This window comes from Lipophrys pholis (genome assembly GCF_963383615.2).
Source record: "Lipophrys pholis genome assembly, chromosome: 5".
In the NCBI taxonomy this organism is placed as follows: Eukaryota; Metazoa; Chordata; class Actinopteri; order Blenniiformes; family Blenniidae; genus Lipophrys; species Lipophrys pholis.
The window spans coordinates 3,561,465-3,577,048 of record NC_137628.1 but is presented as its reverse complement, the minus strand read 5'-3'; the positions used below and the strand labels follow the sequence as shown (position 1 = coordinate 3,577,048).

The 15,584-nt window shown below is 42.8% G+C and overlaps 3 protein-coding genes across 3 annotated transcripts; 1 reads left to right on the top strand and 2 right to left on the bottom strand.

The window, feature by feature from the left end:
* Positions 1-524: 524 nt before the first annotated feature.
* knop1 (lysine-rich nucleolar protein 1) lies at positions 525-4,653 on the top strand. Its single transcript, XM_080464531.1, has 7 exons — positions 525-610; positions 923-997; positions 1,764-1,832; positions 1,966-3,417; positions 3,503-3,574; positions 3,918-3,977; positions 4,233-4,653. Exons 4-7 carry the CDS (start codon positions 2,008-2,010, stop codon positions 4,536-4,538), a joined length of 1,848 nt encoding a protein of 615 aa, XP_080320657.1. The 5' UTR covers positions 525-610; positions 923-997; positions 1,764-1,832; positions 1,966-2,007; the 3' UTR covers positions 4,539-4,653.
* On the bottom strand, positions 4,575-9,559 carry exosc1 (exosome component 1). The gene is made up of 8 exons (XM_080464532.1): positions 9,523-9,559; positions 8,288-8,403; positions 7,987-8,061; positions 7,204-7,292; positions 7,074-7,107; positions 6,946-6,996; positions 6,034-6,118; positions 4,575-5,472 (listed from the first exon to the last, which is right to left on the bottom strand). The coding sequence occupies exons 1-8, from the start codon at positions 9,548-9,550 to the stop codon at positions 5,366-5,368; spliced, it is 585 nt and encodes a 194-aa protein (XP_080320658.1). The 5' UTR covers positions 9,551-9,559; the 3' UTR covers positions 4,575-5,365.
* A 1,245-nt stretch (positions 9,560-10,804) lies between these two features.
* Positions 10,805-15,563, bottom strand: pgam1b (phosphoglycerate mutase 1b). The gene is made up of 4 exons (XM_080462906.1): positions 15,150-15,563; positions 12,293-12,567; positions 12,016-12,196; positions 10,805-11,629 (listed from the first exon to the last, which is right to left on the bottom strand). The coding sequence occupies exons 1-4, from the start codon at positions 15,286-15,288 to the stop codon at positions 11,460-11,462; spliced, it is 765 nt and encodes a 254-aa protein (XP_080319032.1). The 5' UTR covers positions 15,289-15,563; the 3' UTR covers positions 10,805-11,459.
* Positions 15,564-15,584: the final 21 nt, after the last annotated feature.

The following is a 15,584-nucleotide window of genomic DNA, read 5'->3' as shown; positions in this document are numbered from 1 at the left end:
AGTGCATAAATAACAGTCAGGGCTCATATTGGGAAAGAATGGTGCTCCCGTATACAAACGTATACAGATCTAGATTTATACAGACCTAAAACCCAGATAATGATAAAGTGGCTGTAGGTTTATTCATTCCAGATTTCAAGATCAGAAAAGAGAATATAATTCCAGATCCCATCTTGACAGTTTTCACTGTAGAGATATTCAGGATTCTTTTAGCACTTTGGTGGATGATAGACAATAAACTGGTAGAGTCACTCATATGTACTGACTCAGCAGCAGTGTTAACGTCAATAAAAGAAGCCTGTTTCAAAGTCACAAAGCAGGGTGTGAGGTGGGTTTTATGTGGGTTCCACCACATACGGGCGTTGAGGGCAATAAGGAAGCATATATTTTAGAAAAAAATAAAAAAAGCAAACAATGAGGAATCCATAAAATGTGAGGCCGCTGTTTCAATCAGGACTTTCAATGGAATTTTAATGACATGCAGTAGAGGGCAGCAATTCGCAAGTGATGCGTCGAGTCCGCTCACCCGAAGAAGAAGAAGTAGAAGAAGAACTACTTCCGGGTCAGAAGCGTAAACTTCTATCCACGTGAATCACACAAACTAGTCAAAGTGAGTAAAAAGCCCTTCTTTTCTCTCCCAGTCGTGTTTCATAGCCCACCCTGCAGCTGCCGGTTGATGTTTTCATTGCACGGCTGCCCGATGTTTGTGTTTGTGGTGTTTTTCTAGTGATTTGTTAAACTTTTAGCTGCCATTAGCTTGTTAGCATGGCTGGTTTTCAATGAATAAACTTGATCCAACGCTCTTCAAAGTTACACATTCTAATCACAACAGCTGTTTTTCTTCCAGTGGTGCTTGCGTGAAAAAGCAGGCCAGACACTGTAAAGGCGTTAGCTCAGCATGTCCTCTTACTTTGTGTTTAAGACGGAGACGGACGATGAAGACGTAATCTTCGTTTCTGAGAAGCCTGGAAATATTCGCCCCGTCGCCTTTGACCAGGTACTGATGTCCACACTGCACAGTCAACCAGGAACCGGAATATCTCTGCTAGAGGACAATGTACTGTGATCCTTTGTGTCAGATAGTAAACAATTCATTCACATGTTTAAGGATATAGAAGCATTTTGTGTTCTGGGATCTTTTCTCAGAAACCACAAAGTTAAAATCAAACTTAAATCTGCTACAGAGAGAAGTGAAAATTATTTATTTACATTGTTATATGAGACACGGTCGATATGACTGCATATTTTATGGTACAAACAAAACAAACCTGGTTTCAAAAATGAGTATAGAGAGATGTAAAATGGAGGCATAAAGCAGTTGTGATAAGATTGAAAATCTAAACAAAAATTGCTAAACAGTCAAGAATATTTATTTCAGGGATCCCCACAGTGTGTCATCTCCCTCCATCTCCTCTTATCTCCTGCCTCCTTTACTTTTACATTAACCATCGCTTCAAGACGTCCATTAATCTTTTCTTGCTGTCTGGAAGCTTAATCTCCAACCTTTGTTCAATATTTCCTCTTCCTCTTCTCACTACGTGTCCAAACGACCTGATCTTTGTCTGTGCGTGAAAATACCTCAACGTCCCTGTTGATCTACTCGGTTCCAAATCCTGTCCATCGTATTCACTCGCAGTGAAAATCTCTGTATGTTCACTTCTGTCGCTCTCAGCTCGGCCTCCTGTCTTTTAGACTGCACCACTGGATATCAGCACATCTGTACTGTCTTGACATTTATGAAACTGTTGCTGTGTTCCCTGCAGGAGAAGCGACAGGCTCTTCAGAGAGAGATAGACCAACAGTCGCAACCAGAACTTCCAGTCAAACCTCTGGTTCGTGTTCATTTGCTCCATCAGTGTCACACACACACACACACACACACACACACACACACACACACACACACACACACAGTTTCTGATTTAATCAAGTTTCTTCATTGCATGAACTGTGTTTTTCCACCAGACAAAGAAGACGTTCGCGTCTGTGGCGGTACAGACAATTAGGATGAAAGTGGAGATGGAAGAAGACGAGAATCTGATAAAAAAGGAAAAGAAGCGTAAAAAAAGACAAGAAACAAACTGCTCTGTTGATGATGGGAATGGAGTGACTGTGAAAAAAGCAAAGAAGAGTAAAAATGACGTGCCAGTGAAGAAGGAAGAGGACAAAGGTGGTGAGATGAAAGAAAAGAAGAAAAAGAGGGAAACTGATTCTTTGGGTGATGTTAATGGTCTGGGTGTTATGATTAGGGAAGAAAATAAGAACAACGTAGTAAACACAGACGGTTTAGAAGAAGAGGTGGAAAAGAAAAAGAAGAAAGTGAAGTGTAAACCAGAAAATACAAAAGAAGAGAAGGAACTGCATGTTGTACAAGATAACAAGCAGAAGAAAGTGAAGAAAAGTAAAAACAGTATTCCAGTTGAAAGCACAGCGGAAACAAAAATGCTGGTTAAAGAAAAGAAGAAAGTGAAATGTAAACCAGAAACTAGGAAGGAAGAGGAGGAGCCGGGTATTGAACAAGATAACAGGCCAAAGACAGTGAAGAAAAGTAAAAACAGTATTACAGTGGAAACAAAAATGCTGATTAAAAAAAAGAAGAAAGTGAAATGTAAACCAGAAACTAGGAAGGAAGAGGAGGAGCCGGGTATTGAACCTGATCGGCCAAAGAAAGTGAAGAAAAGAAAAAACAGTATGACAGCGGAAACAAAAATGCTGGTTAAAGAAAAGAAAAAGAAGAAAGTGAAATGTAAACCAGAAACTAGGAAGGAAGACGAGGAGCCGGGTATTGAACCTGATAACAAGCTAAAGAAAGTGAAGAAAAGCAAAGCCTGTATTTCAGTTGAGAGCAAAGAGGAAACGGAAAGGCCAATTAAACAAAAAAAGAAGAAAAGGGAAGAAAATCTTTCTTCTGTGGAAGAAATGACGATAATGACAAAGAAAGCCCGAGTGGCTGAAAATGGACAGAAATCGGAGACGGTTGATACTGGGGTTCAAGTGGCCAAATTGAAAAATAAGAAGGAACACGTCTTCACTGTGGACGCTGTAAATAAAAAAGTTAAACATGGTTCAGAGTTAAAAACACAAGAGGGTGATGAGAGAAACGTGAAAAAGAAGATAAAGAAAGATGCTGCTGAGACGACCAGCAAAAAGAGAGCGACTAAAAGAGAAAAAGGAGGCAATGTGGACGAGGACAAAACGCCCAAGAAGAAAAAGGAGAAATCCACGACGGTGGAGGTGAAAGTAAAGAGTAGGGCCGCTTCTGAGGCGGCTTCGCCAGTCGAGACACAGGCCAAGAAGAAGAAGAAGGACAAGAAGGAGGAGGAGCTGCTGTCCAACGCCTGCGAAGGTGTTGGAAGCGGCGAGAATCACCTCGCTGAAGGTGTGAAAAAGAGGAAAAAGATCAAAGAGGAGCCTCAGGTGAGAGTTGGTCTCGGCTGGATGGTCGGTCCTGATGCAACGCGTCTTCTGAACCCGTCACGTTGTTCATGATCTTGTGTTTCAGGAGGTTTCACAAGTAGACGTGGTTTTTCTGTCGTCAAAGAGCGGAAACACCGATGAAATCGACATAAACAAGGTATGTTGCTTTCCCATGGCTGAAGTTTTACACTGAAGCAGCCAGGATGGACGGAAGCCGTTTTACCGTAGAATATTGCATATAGAATATTGCATGCATGTGACACAATACTGTAACGCTGTAGCAGGAACTTTTTACTTATTCCATCAATTTCACCTGAAAGTGTGATGAGCAGGTTCCCAGTTACCCAATTGACTCAAAATACATGTTTTTGTGCTGCATGAGACTTTAGTTCATGTAGAAGCATTACTTCACTTCAATGTTCCCTACCTGATATTTGGCCTGATTTATCTCTGTGCATCACTGAAGTGAATTGGTCTGATAAAGTAAATGTTTCTTACAGGATCGAAGACGAGCTTTGCAGATGCAGGTTGATGAAGCCTCTCAGCCATCGAAAGCAACGGTCAGTATTCTTGCCTTTTTTGGAAAACAAATCTGACTCTTGGGGTTTAAATATTTAATGGAAGCAGGTCAGTTTTGATGCTTTGGAGACTGATCCTTTGACGTTTGCACCATCTTTGCTGTGTTTTAATCTTCCCGTTCAGCTTGTAATGCTGTAGTTTCTCCACAAGTCGGCAGCACAAGTTAAATTGGACCTTTCACGTTCCTTCAGCACATAGATGACTGAGCTCGTCTACACGTTTCCTCTGTTCCTCAGGGTTTAGGCCAGTGGGGCACTGCTCAGTTTGACCAGTCCCAGCAGCAGCAGAAGTTCCTCCGCCTGATGGGTGCCTTCAAAAAGGGCGCCCAGCCAGCTGAGGGCGGTCCCGGGGGAGCCAGTATGGCGCTGGGGAAGGGCGCCCAGCAGCAGCTGCAGAAGGGGCTCCTGGGAGAGTTCGAGCGAGCGCACTCGCGCAGAATGGACTCCAGTCAGCGAGCTGCAGGACTCGGCTTCAGCGCTCCGTCCAACAAGAAGTTCTCCATCGACGTGGACACGCGCCGATCCGTTCGATTTGATGACTGACGGTTTGAAAACGTTGACGCACATGTCGATTGGATTGGTGCCAAAAGGCAGATTCACTGTAAAAACTGTTCCTGTGAAATGTCAAAAGATTTTGTTAAAAGATTTTTCAAAACTCAGATTGTCTTCAGTTTTAATTCACATCCGGACAAGAGACATGGCTGCTTTGATCGGATAAGTCATTTATTGTTGCGTAGTTTACTTGGAATCATTCAGTTGCGGCAATGCACCCCCACACTGACTATCGTGCGTCACGCTTCACTTCTCCACGCTTGGTAGCAGAGTTATAAATCGGACTCAACATTCGGCTGCCTTAAATCACATTTTCCTTTAAACAGAAGAGCGAATGAGGAAAAAAAAAGACATGTCTGCTAAATTGTCAGTTTTATCACCATATTACAAAACTCAGCTGCATACAAGACATCAGGCAGGAAACAAAAACAAAGTGGCCTCTCCCTTCGGAGCGTCGCTGCTTCAAGACGTCTTTACATGATGGTCTGCTGCCCCCTCCTGGTCACCTGATCTCCCAAACTCCGTAACACCAGAAATCCTGCATGTGGGTTTAACTTTGTTATAGTTCCGGTTTGATTTCCCGAGTAAACTGATACAGTTCTAATCAGGAAGCTTCGGGGCAAACGAACGTCCTCTGCAGGCAGAAGATTCAACCTTTAAAAACCAGTTGCACAATGTTTAGGAATGTACATGTTTTGGAGGGAGGTTAACAAACGTGCAGCGATTTTAGGGTGGGGGTGGGTGGGGGTCGCAGTAAACAATCTGCAGCAGAAAGGAGGGAAGTTGTGTGTTCCTTGTGGAAAGGAGTTCCAGTGCTCTCATGCTTGGAGGTACTCGGGCTGCACTCGGGCCACTTTACGGAACTCTTTGCCGTGCGTCAGCGGACACTGCATCTCACACCAGCTGATGGGAACCATCTGGGCGCCTGTGGTGGAGAGGAGGTTCAAGAAGAGATCACTACGACGGTTCACGATCACAGCTCAACAAAAGAAGCTTCATTTGGTCTTCAACATGAAAAACTTTTTTTTTTAAATCCAACCCATCAGATAACAAACTCCTGACCTACTTAAATCACCGTCGACTCATTCAGCAACGGAAGCTGATCAACAATGAGCACATCGATGACGATATGTAGTGCCGCAAGTTCGTCTTTCTCTCTTTCAAAATCCTGAAGACTTTTTTTTTAACATATTAATGAACTATTCAGAGTAACGTGTTCTGCTTCATGATTTACTGCAGAGCTCGAGATAAACTCCATTTTTTAAAAGAAAAGCTAAAAAAATATGAAGGAAAAGAAAAAGTAGAGTGGAAGATTCCATGGTTGTTTGAAGAGACACCAAAGTACTGAGTAAACAAACAATATTGTAACTGGATGGACCACAATTGAAAGAGTTACAAAGTTCTATTAACTAACAAACAGACTGACTCTCTATACTGACGATGTGTGCAGTTCAACCTCGTCCCTCCAGGAGGAGCAGAGCTTTACCTGCTTCACTGTGCGCCACCACCACCCCAAGCTCGTTCTCTGCCGTCGTCAACAGGTAGTTCGACTGAACGTCGCCGAGGGAAATCTGCCGTCACACGTTAAGGTTTCAAAGAAACATGCAAACCATCCAAGCTGATATCAGACATTAAAATAACATTTCATTAGACGTCCCGGGTCGTTCCGTGACCTTTGCAGGTACTGAAAAACAGCTGCTCATAAGCTGGAGACATTTCTTTGACCTGTAAAGGGATTTAAAGTCCGGTCAGCCACTTCATATTTCAAGACCTCAGATAGTCAACAATATGCACACAGAGAGAAATTACAATCGGGTGAGACACACGTGGAAGCTTTTAAACTTCTGAGTGATTTAACTTGTTTTATGGGGAAACATTTGTTTGGGGGAACTTTAACGATCATAATTCAGAAGGAGCTTCATTTGACCACTAAATACAAGAAAATGACAAATATGCAAAATGACCAATGTTTCATGAATTCTTCACCGGTATGTAAACTCATGAGCTCACTGGAGTGTACTTAATCTTAGTATCGTTTTTACTTTTTTATCATTGGATTTCTTTTTATCTACTAATTTCCTTTAAGTCTACAGAACTCGTGAGCAAATGAAGCACGTCGCTTACGTTTTGTTTTTAACTATGGCTTTCAGCTGCGTGAGCACGTGAATCCCTTTAAGATCAGAAGCGTTGAATGTCTCTCACAGTTTGGAGTTGCAGCAGCTGCAGAGTTTGTTTCTTGTACCTGTGTCGGTCACGTTAAGCTGAGGAATTTCAGAGAAAGGAAAGGATGTGTACACCACAAACGACCTGCATACTTTAAATAGCTGACTAACGTTTGTCTTTGTCACTCTTGAGAGGTTTATTATTGTTTTTGGACTCGAGGTGAACTGAAGGATACAACTTTTGCCAGAACGATGTCCCCTGGTCTGAAGCTTTTGTACGTTTCCACCTGAAACAGTGAAAGAATGAACGGTGAGCGCTGAGCGGAGCTGGAGGTGAGGGGAAACCTGAAACCTAGAAACACACCTTATCCTTCTCTGTTGCACGAACGTCTTCTTTCCTACAGAAACAGAGTGAAGAGGTTTTTTTTTTTTAAGGGAGGAGACCAACATGAGAATGATGCACTGCTTCTGTTTGGGGTGACGCTGTGTGCTACCTGATCGTCCCTCTGAAGCGGTCCTTCAGCGGAGTGGAGCCGACGTAGAGGATGTGAACTTTGGCAAATCTGGGGTTGATGCTGGTCACCTTGAGGTGAAATCAACAGAAGAGAGCGGATCTGTTAAAGAATCTAATCTGCGATTAGACATTGACAAAAAACACATCTTAATAATCACCCTGATGTATAAAAACCACACGTCAACGTGTAGTCGGGACCCTTTTCATGCACTTTGTCACTTCTGAAGCGAAAAATTTATTTCATTTCATTAAGACACCATGCAGATCCTCACCAGTGATTTTCTTAGTGTTTCGGCGAAGCCAAGAGTTTTAAATTAAAAACATTCACTTAAAGAATGAAAAAAACAGTCACACTAAATATTGAAACTGAGGTTTTCTTTTGAAGCATTTCCTGCGTTTGTAAAATTGACTTTCCCCATTATCCATCTTCTGTACGACTTGTATCGTGTGCAGCGTCGCTGGAGCCGACCTCGGCTGACTATGGGTACATCTGGACAGGTGAACATGCAAACCGCAACACCATGCAGCCCTTTTTCACACGATACTTTTCAGAATAACAAACACTATTGTGTTCTGTTTCAATTTTATTTTTGTTGCATCCTGTGGCCAGAATATCTCTCTCTGACTTTTAACTTGAAAATTTAAACAAGGAAAAATAAGTTTGCAAAGGATTTGCTGCTATGCTACACATCTTAATATGACGTTGAGTTTTGCACAGAAACGAGCACCACAAAGAAATTTAAAAAAAAGAAATAATGCATACCTTGCAGGTGACTATTGCTCCTACGTCTGGTAGTAGCTGTGTCTCTGTTTCTCGAACCACCGAGATCACTGGTAACTGAAAGAAAAATCCACACACACACACACACACACGTTACACAAACCTGGACAGATTTGCCAAAGAAAAAAAAAAGAAACTGCAGCACGTTTCACAGCAGGCACTGCACAAACCTCCTGGAAATCAGTCCGTCAGAGACATTGCATAACACTTTTAACTCCGTCACGCCCGCATGTCTTAATGCTCCTCCAGCTCTGCCCCACCCACACCCATTACCCATCCTCACCTCCTCGCCCTCATTTTTCCTGAGCACGTAGCCTGCTAGCGAGGAGTATATGTATCCGTGTCGGAGATACACTCCCGTGCCGGGAATACAGTCTTCTACACTGCATAGTTTGTCACCTGAGGACAAACACAAACCAGAGGATGAAACATCAGAATAAAAGAAATCTTTGACCTGCAGGAACAGGAAAACAAGCACCCTATGTCATTAGGGTGGACAGAACATTAGAAACATCAAGGAATTGCAGTCCAGCTCAACACAAACTGCAAACTACCAGTGGAAACTTCATTGTACAGTCGAAATAAAACAAAATTGAGCAACATTATCTTTGCCAATTGTGATTGAGGGTTCCAGCAACATATTCTCATGGCAATAGTGAGAGGAGTTCAGTTTTCCAGAGTAAAACACACTAGACAGAAAAGCAGAAAAACTATTTGTTTAATGCGACTGTCTAAACCTTTATTCTAACTTCTTGGACAGACATTCATTATGTGGTCTCTTGACGCTTTAAAATAACACACTTTGTCACGTGCAAAGGCACTGCCATGTGCAAAGTAGTAATCTTGTTATGCATGTTTAAATCATGCAACATTCTCAAAACATTCTCTTCAGAATAGTATGATAATAATTTCAGCTCACTCACGTGATAAAACCTGCAGTTTCTTTTCGAGCCAACATATTACATCTTCATGTTTAAGTACTCTGTGGCCTTTAAGTTGGTTTTTTTGTGTGTTTTGTTTGTTCCTGAATGATTAAGTGCAAGGCATTAGTGTAAGCTTAAGGCGGTCCAACCACATGTAATCAGTGTGTGTGTAAAGTACTGTACACATTTACTACTGACATTTCCAATGGGTGCGTCAAAGAAAGCGACTAGAGGAATGTTATCCTGCCTGAGGCGATGGGCAGGGCTGCTACAGCAACATGGCAAAAGCGAAAGGTAGTATCTCACAACCCATGCAATAAGGCAAAATAACCAGATGATACAATGCACCGGTACACAAGCACGCTTTGTATTAATACATATATTACAACACACAGTAAAATAAACAAGCATGTTTTGGAAAACACAGCGATGAATAGCAAGTAAGATTTAAGCTGCTAAAACTGCATTTCTAATACCTTTTCAAGTAATATAGCGTCGTGTAGGCAAATATAAATGAACATATGCGACACCTCGGGTAAAATTGTCTCGCAAAACACGTTTTAAAGAGAGAAAAATGGAAATTTGCGGGACTCACCTGGAACACACAACTTCATGGGCGACATGTTTCCGAGAAGAGCAGATCCTCCGCTGATTGGCTGCCACAGAAACCTCTACTCATATCTGATTGGCTGGTCGGAAGAAACCGGAAGAGAAACAAGGGCGGACTCATCCGCCATGTTTGGTGAGGCACACATGTGCATGAAAATGAAGAGACACGCTGCCTTTGGCAACTCCCCCCACATTCTTTACAGAAAAGGGAATCACAGTTTAATAAGGGAAAAAAAATCAAAGTATTACTTGTAAGGTAAAGTGTAAATAGCTAAAATATTTAATCAATCCCACGTGGGAAATTCTTTACAGAGTTACATCGCACAAGGTTATTTTCAGTCAATTCGATAAATTATTAATCCATCAATCTATCTTCTACACCACTTAATCCCGTACAAAGTTGTGGGAGCTGATCCCAGCTAACTGATTATTTACAAAGAAGTTTGTCGAGTGTAATAGGAAAGAAGGATCTCTTGTGACACTTTGGTGTTAGTATTTAGTCCTGGAGCTGAAGGTGCTGGTGCTGAACTGTTGACCTGGACATCATCATGAAGGTGATGTGAGAAAAATTGTTCAAGATGGACCGGATCCTCCTCTTGGAGACTACATGTAGAGTCCTCCCCACTGCCACCACTTCACTGGCCTTTCTAATTAGTCACAATTCTGTTTATTGAGCCTTTTGGTGTCAGCCACCTTCCGCCTGCTGCCCCGGCTTGCAACAGTGTAGAGGAGAGAAAACCGCCAGGCTCCAGAACACCTTCAGCATTTTCCAGCAGACAGTGAAGGAAGTTGAGAAAGCTCTGGCTCTTGTAAAGGGCATCTGTGCTTGTCACTCAGTCCATTTTATTATCAACGTGTGCCTCCAGATATCTCTCTGGTGCTCGCAGGTCTGTACCAGTCTTGGGGCAGCAGTGCAGAAAATCCTATACCCCATAGTGTGGTTTGAGAGGAGAGGAGACTGTTGGATTGTTGAATCCAAGTAAAGGTGTTTGGAGTGAGCAGCTGTTTCAGGTAGATGATGGCATAGACATGCAGACACTGATGTATGAGCAGGTTGACCAACCAATTGTTGCTGAAACGGAGCCAGTGAAGGGAATGGGTTTCCTGTCTGATGTGGAAGACAGATTTACACTTACTGGACTTTCCACCTCAGCTACTCTCCATTATGTTTTGGTTTGGCAATGCTTGGGCATGAAAATCAGTGTTCAAAATGTTTGCAGATAAAACATTGTGTGTCTTAAAATTAAAAAAAATAAAATCGACTCCAAACACTGCAAAAGTTTCATCACATAACGACTCACAAAATTTATTCAGTTTTTGCACAAAACCACAGCAGACAAATTTCAGCAGTGCAAAGGAATACAGCTTCTTAAAAACAGCCAGTGTTACACTATTGGTCTAACTATTTCCACCTATATTAATTCTCTGTAGAAAGAAATGCAGAGGACTGGTCTATGTTTCATCCTGCTCCCTGGTCCCAAATTCATCTTGGTCGGTTAGTTTAATGAATATATGTCTCAGTCTGTCATCAATCAAATCAATCAAGCTGAACTGCACGTGAGTTTATGTGTTAGCTGGGTATTTTAAAATAAAGTGCGCATTGTGTGTCTGTGTGTGCCCAATCAGTGATGACAAACATATTAATCCCTTAACATTTAACTCATTGTAGCTTGCAATATACTCTTTTCCAGGAGTCTTCCATTCCGGGCCTGAAGAGCCAGTGGCCTGCATGTTTTAGCTCTTTCCCAGCTTCAGCACGCCTCAATCTAATGAGGATGTCGTCATCAAGCTTGTAAAAAAAGCCCAATAATGAGCTCCTTATTGCATTCAGGTGTGTTGCAACTGGGAGAAACCTAAAACATTTAGGACACCGTCCCTCGGGGCCCGGAATAGAAGACCCCTGCTCTAGTCCCCAGTGGAAGACTATTTCTTGGCTTTTCCTTGAGCTGCCACAGCCTCCATGGCCTTCCTGACAGTCTCCTCATCTCCCAGGAACTGCATGGGTCCGACCGGCTTCAGGTTCTTATCCAGCTCGTAGACGATGGGGATACCTGTGGGCAGGTTCAGCTCCATAATGGCTTCTTCAGACATACCTGGGAAACGATAACAGACACGCAGTTTTTATAGCTTCTGCTCCTCATGTAGACAGAAGATGTGGAGCTTCATTTAGATTGTGCAACAGTTAATATCGACTGTAGATGACAGGATAATGGACATTAGGCAATACCAAAATTACCAAAATGCATGTTGGAATCTCTCGTTCTGCAGGTTTTCATAAAAGAAGGTCAGAATATACAGAATATATTTCTGCGGTATATTGTCAGATTAATGATAGAGGAGACCAGAAACAGTTGGACGGTTGAGGAATAATGCTCAGAGGAAAAGCTGCAAGCGTCTTTCTTGTAGTCCAATGTAGTTATATGTTTTAAATAGGGATGCTCAGTTTTCGCTTTGTGAAGTGTGTAACTTTCACCCTCACCCTCAAGATGCTTTACAATTCCACGCAGACTGTTGCCATGAGCAGCAATAAGGACTCGCTTTCCCTCCTTGATCTGAGGGACGATCTCTTCATTCCAGAAAGGAAGTGCTCTGGCGATGGTGTCCTTCAGGCTCTCACAGCTGGGAAGCTGGTCCTCCGTAAGGTCCCCATAACGACGATCCTACAACACAGAGAGGGAAGAAGTATTGTAACAACAGTAGTTCAGCTAAGTAGACCTGAACTCATAATAAAGATGTAGTTGTAAAAGAGTAGTCACCTTGCTTATGGCCTGATAGAAGTTGTGTCCCTCGTCCATAGGTGGGGGAGGAATGTCAAAAGAACGCCTCCAGATCTTGACCTGGGCTTCCCCGTGCTTGGCTGCCGTTTCAGCCTTGTTCAGCCCCGTCAGGCCACCGTAGTGGCGCTCATTGAGTCGCCAAGTCCGGTGGACCGGCAGCCACATCTGGTCGATGCTGTCCAGGACAAACCACAGGGTGCGGATGGCCCTCTTTAGGACGGACGTGTAGCAAATGTCAAACTCATAGCCAGCATCTGGGATGAAAGAGGGAAGAAATGGGAAAGTTACACACTCAAATATTACCTACTCTTTCAAACAAAATCAAAACTAATTTGTAAAAGCACAAATTAACACATGCTTGTATTAGAACGGAATAATCAATGCAGTTTCAGGCTATGTTGGAATCAAGTGCAGTGATAGGAGTCATAACTTCAGGTTTACGGTTCAACAAATTGCAATAATGTAAGCAGTAATCATAACTTTAACAAAACTGAGAGCGACATCATATGCAGCAGTTTGCACGTCAAAACAGGAAGCTCTTCATATAGTTTCATGTCTCTCTGTGTGTGGTGTCACTGTCCATGTCCCTCCCGTATCTATGTGGGTTTACTTGTGGTAGCCCAACTTTCAACAATTATCCCAGCTCAGTATGGGGGACGGTGTGGTACAACCTGGACAGGTTGCTTGCAAGTCCATCACAGGACAAATATCAAGAGTAACACACATTTTAAATCATTCTAGAGTCCCCAACTAAGCTAAAACTAGTGTTTTGGGATTATGGAAGAAACTTAATTCCCTAATGAAAACCCATGCTCAGGAAGACTGCACAGTATATGTGGCATACATATATACACATCTTCTATATTAGATAAGATTCTTACTGTTATATTTACATATATAATACTAACTACTCTTAACACAGAAAGATAATTATAAAATATAACTATTAAATACTGGAGAAGGGGTAGGACTTGATAAGTTTACTTCTTCCTACCCTTTTCAGGTATGTTAATCGTGTGTGTGCGTATGTATGTTGATAAGTATGTGTGGGTATACTTAAAAGATTATATTCATTGATTCATTTTCTTCCGCTTATCCGTTTCCGGGTCGCGGGGGTGACAGTCTGAGCACCGTCACCCAGATCGCATCGCACCATTTAAGAACCTTCCTGCAGGTGGTGAGCCCACAGGAAGGTGGCGCCCAGCGTGGGACACGAACCCAATACCCTGAGATTGTGAGTCTCATGCTCTAGCAACTGAGCTAGCCGGGGGACTAAAAGATTATATATTTTGTATAAATATATTTTCATAAGCTATAATTTAATCATCATCAAATGGTGTATATATTTTTGGACATGTACGTGTTTGTGTGTGTGTATAGGGATATTGGTTATGTATGTGATTGTACAAAATGTTTGAAATGTGACAAGCCTGAAATAAATTAAAAAGAACAATGAGGTGGGGAAAATCATTTTCCCCAAAGGGCCACATGAAAAACAAGAATTGAGTTTACTTGAATTTTGCTCAATAATAATTATCTCTAGATTAAAAAAGAAAACAGTTTCAACACAATTTTTACTAACTGCTGTTACTCTGCAGCACTTTTTCTCCAGAGTCTCAGTCTTTGTCTGGAAATCAGTTTGAATGATTAAAAACTATGTTTTTTCCTTGCTAATTGTGTGAGTCAACATCTGCCAGCTCTGCCCAATCAACAATGTAATAATCATTTTCAGATTGTACCATTTCAGATGTAATAAAACAGTCATTTTTATTTGATTCAGGATTTCTCAGTGACAGTGAGGGCGAGTCGAGCAGAGCTAAAGGGCTGCATATGGCCCTCAGACCTTATGATGGGCAGGTCTGCTGCACACAAACCTTTGAATAAGAAAATTTCTAAGAAAAACACACAGCTGTACCTTAAATTCTATAATTACACTCTACATAATTATAAAAACCTTAAATCACTTGTTTATATAATATATACAAATCATGCCTGTGTAAAGCTATGAAACAGATTCATGATTGAATGTCAACTGAAATCTTGAACCTCCACCAAAGCCTATGACATCCGTTAAGTGAATAAATGATTCTTTGCACTGGGAAAGTCACGATTAATTTAACACCCTACAGCAGGAGTGTCAAACACATTTTATTTAGTTCAGGGGCCCAACCCAGTTTCATCTTGACTGGGTTGGGCAGGTTAATATTGTGCCATATTAACCTTTACATTTTAAGTTAATCTTTGTTGTGGTGCAGAGTTTGTGTGTAAAACCAAAAATTTAGTCCTGAAAATGACTACAATCTCAACACAAAGCCAATTTTAATGGAACTTTCTGGCGCAAAATACACAGACTGTCCAGAAATCTTCTCCTGTTGCATTGTGGGTGTTTTTACAAACTCCCCCTGACAGCATGGCTCTGAGGCTAATGCTAGCCTGCTAGCCTTCCTGGCAGCATCACTGATCTCTCAGCTCGTGTTTCACTGTTGTGTCTACCAGTCTTACGAGACGTGTTTGCAGAAAAATGAAAAAACATTTATTTTTTTTTCAATTTGCTTGGTGGTTTGGCCGGATTGGAGCCTCTTGTGGGCCGGTTTTGGCCCACGGGCCTCATGTTTGACACCCCTGTACTAATGCGTCTACAGAGGGAATCACGGCCGTGATGGCTGCTGGGTTGATTCTCAGGATGGTCTGGGCCTGGCTCTTCCCCGCCTGTCGCCTCCTTCCTGCGGGCCTGAGCCGACGACCTGCCTCCCCGTCCGGCAGAGTTGCATAAGCTCGCAGCGGTTTAATCTACTGTGGCCCGATTAGGCCCGCTGACATTGCGTGATGGACGCACCTTTCAGGGCCTGTCCGCCCCTCCTCGCCTCCTTCTCGCCGGTGTCACTCAGGTCGGCGTCGAACCAGCCGCAGAAGCGGTTCTCCTGGTTCCAGCAGCTCTCTCCGTGGCGGATCAGCACCAGCTTGTATGCAGCCATCCCCTCACCAATGCCCTCTGCGCGGTACTTCCGGAAACTTTGGGGCGAGCGACTCTTCCAAAAAGGCCGCAGCAACGCTCTCAGGCCGGTTCTGCCTCCACCGCAACCCCAAAGACGACCAGACAGAAACGGGGGAGTTATTTTAAGGGATTTTTACCACAAGGATGCAGCGGCTTGGATTGCCTGGCTGGACTTGACAGCACCCTGTCGGTCTAATAAATCCTCCTCCTCTGGCGTCCTGCCGGTTCCCACCAATCAGAGCCGAGGAGAGGAGAGGAGGAGGGAGGAGAGGAGAG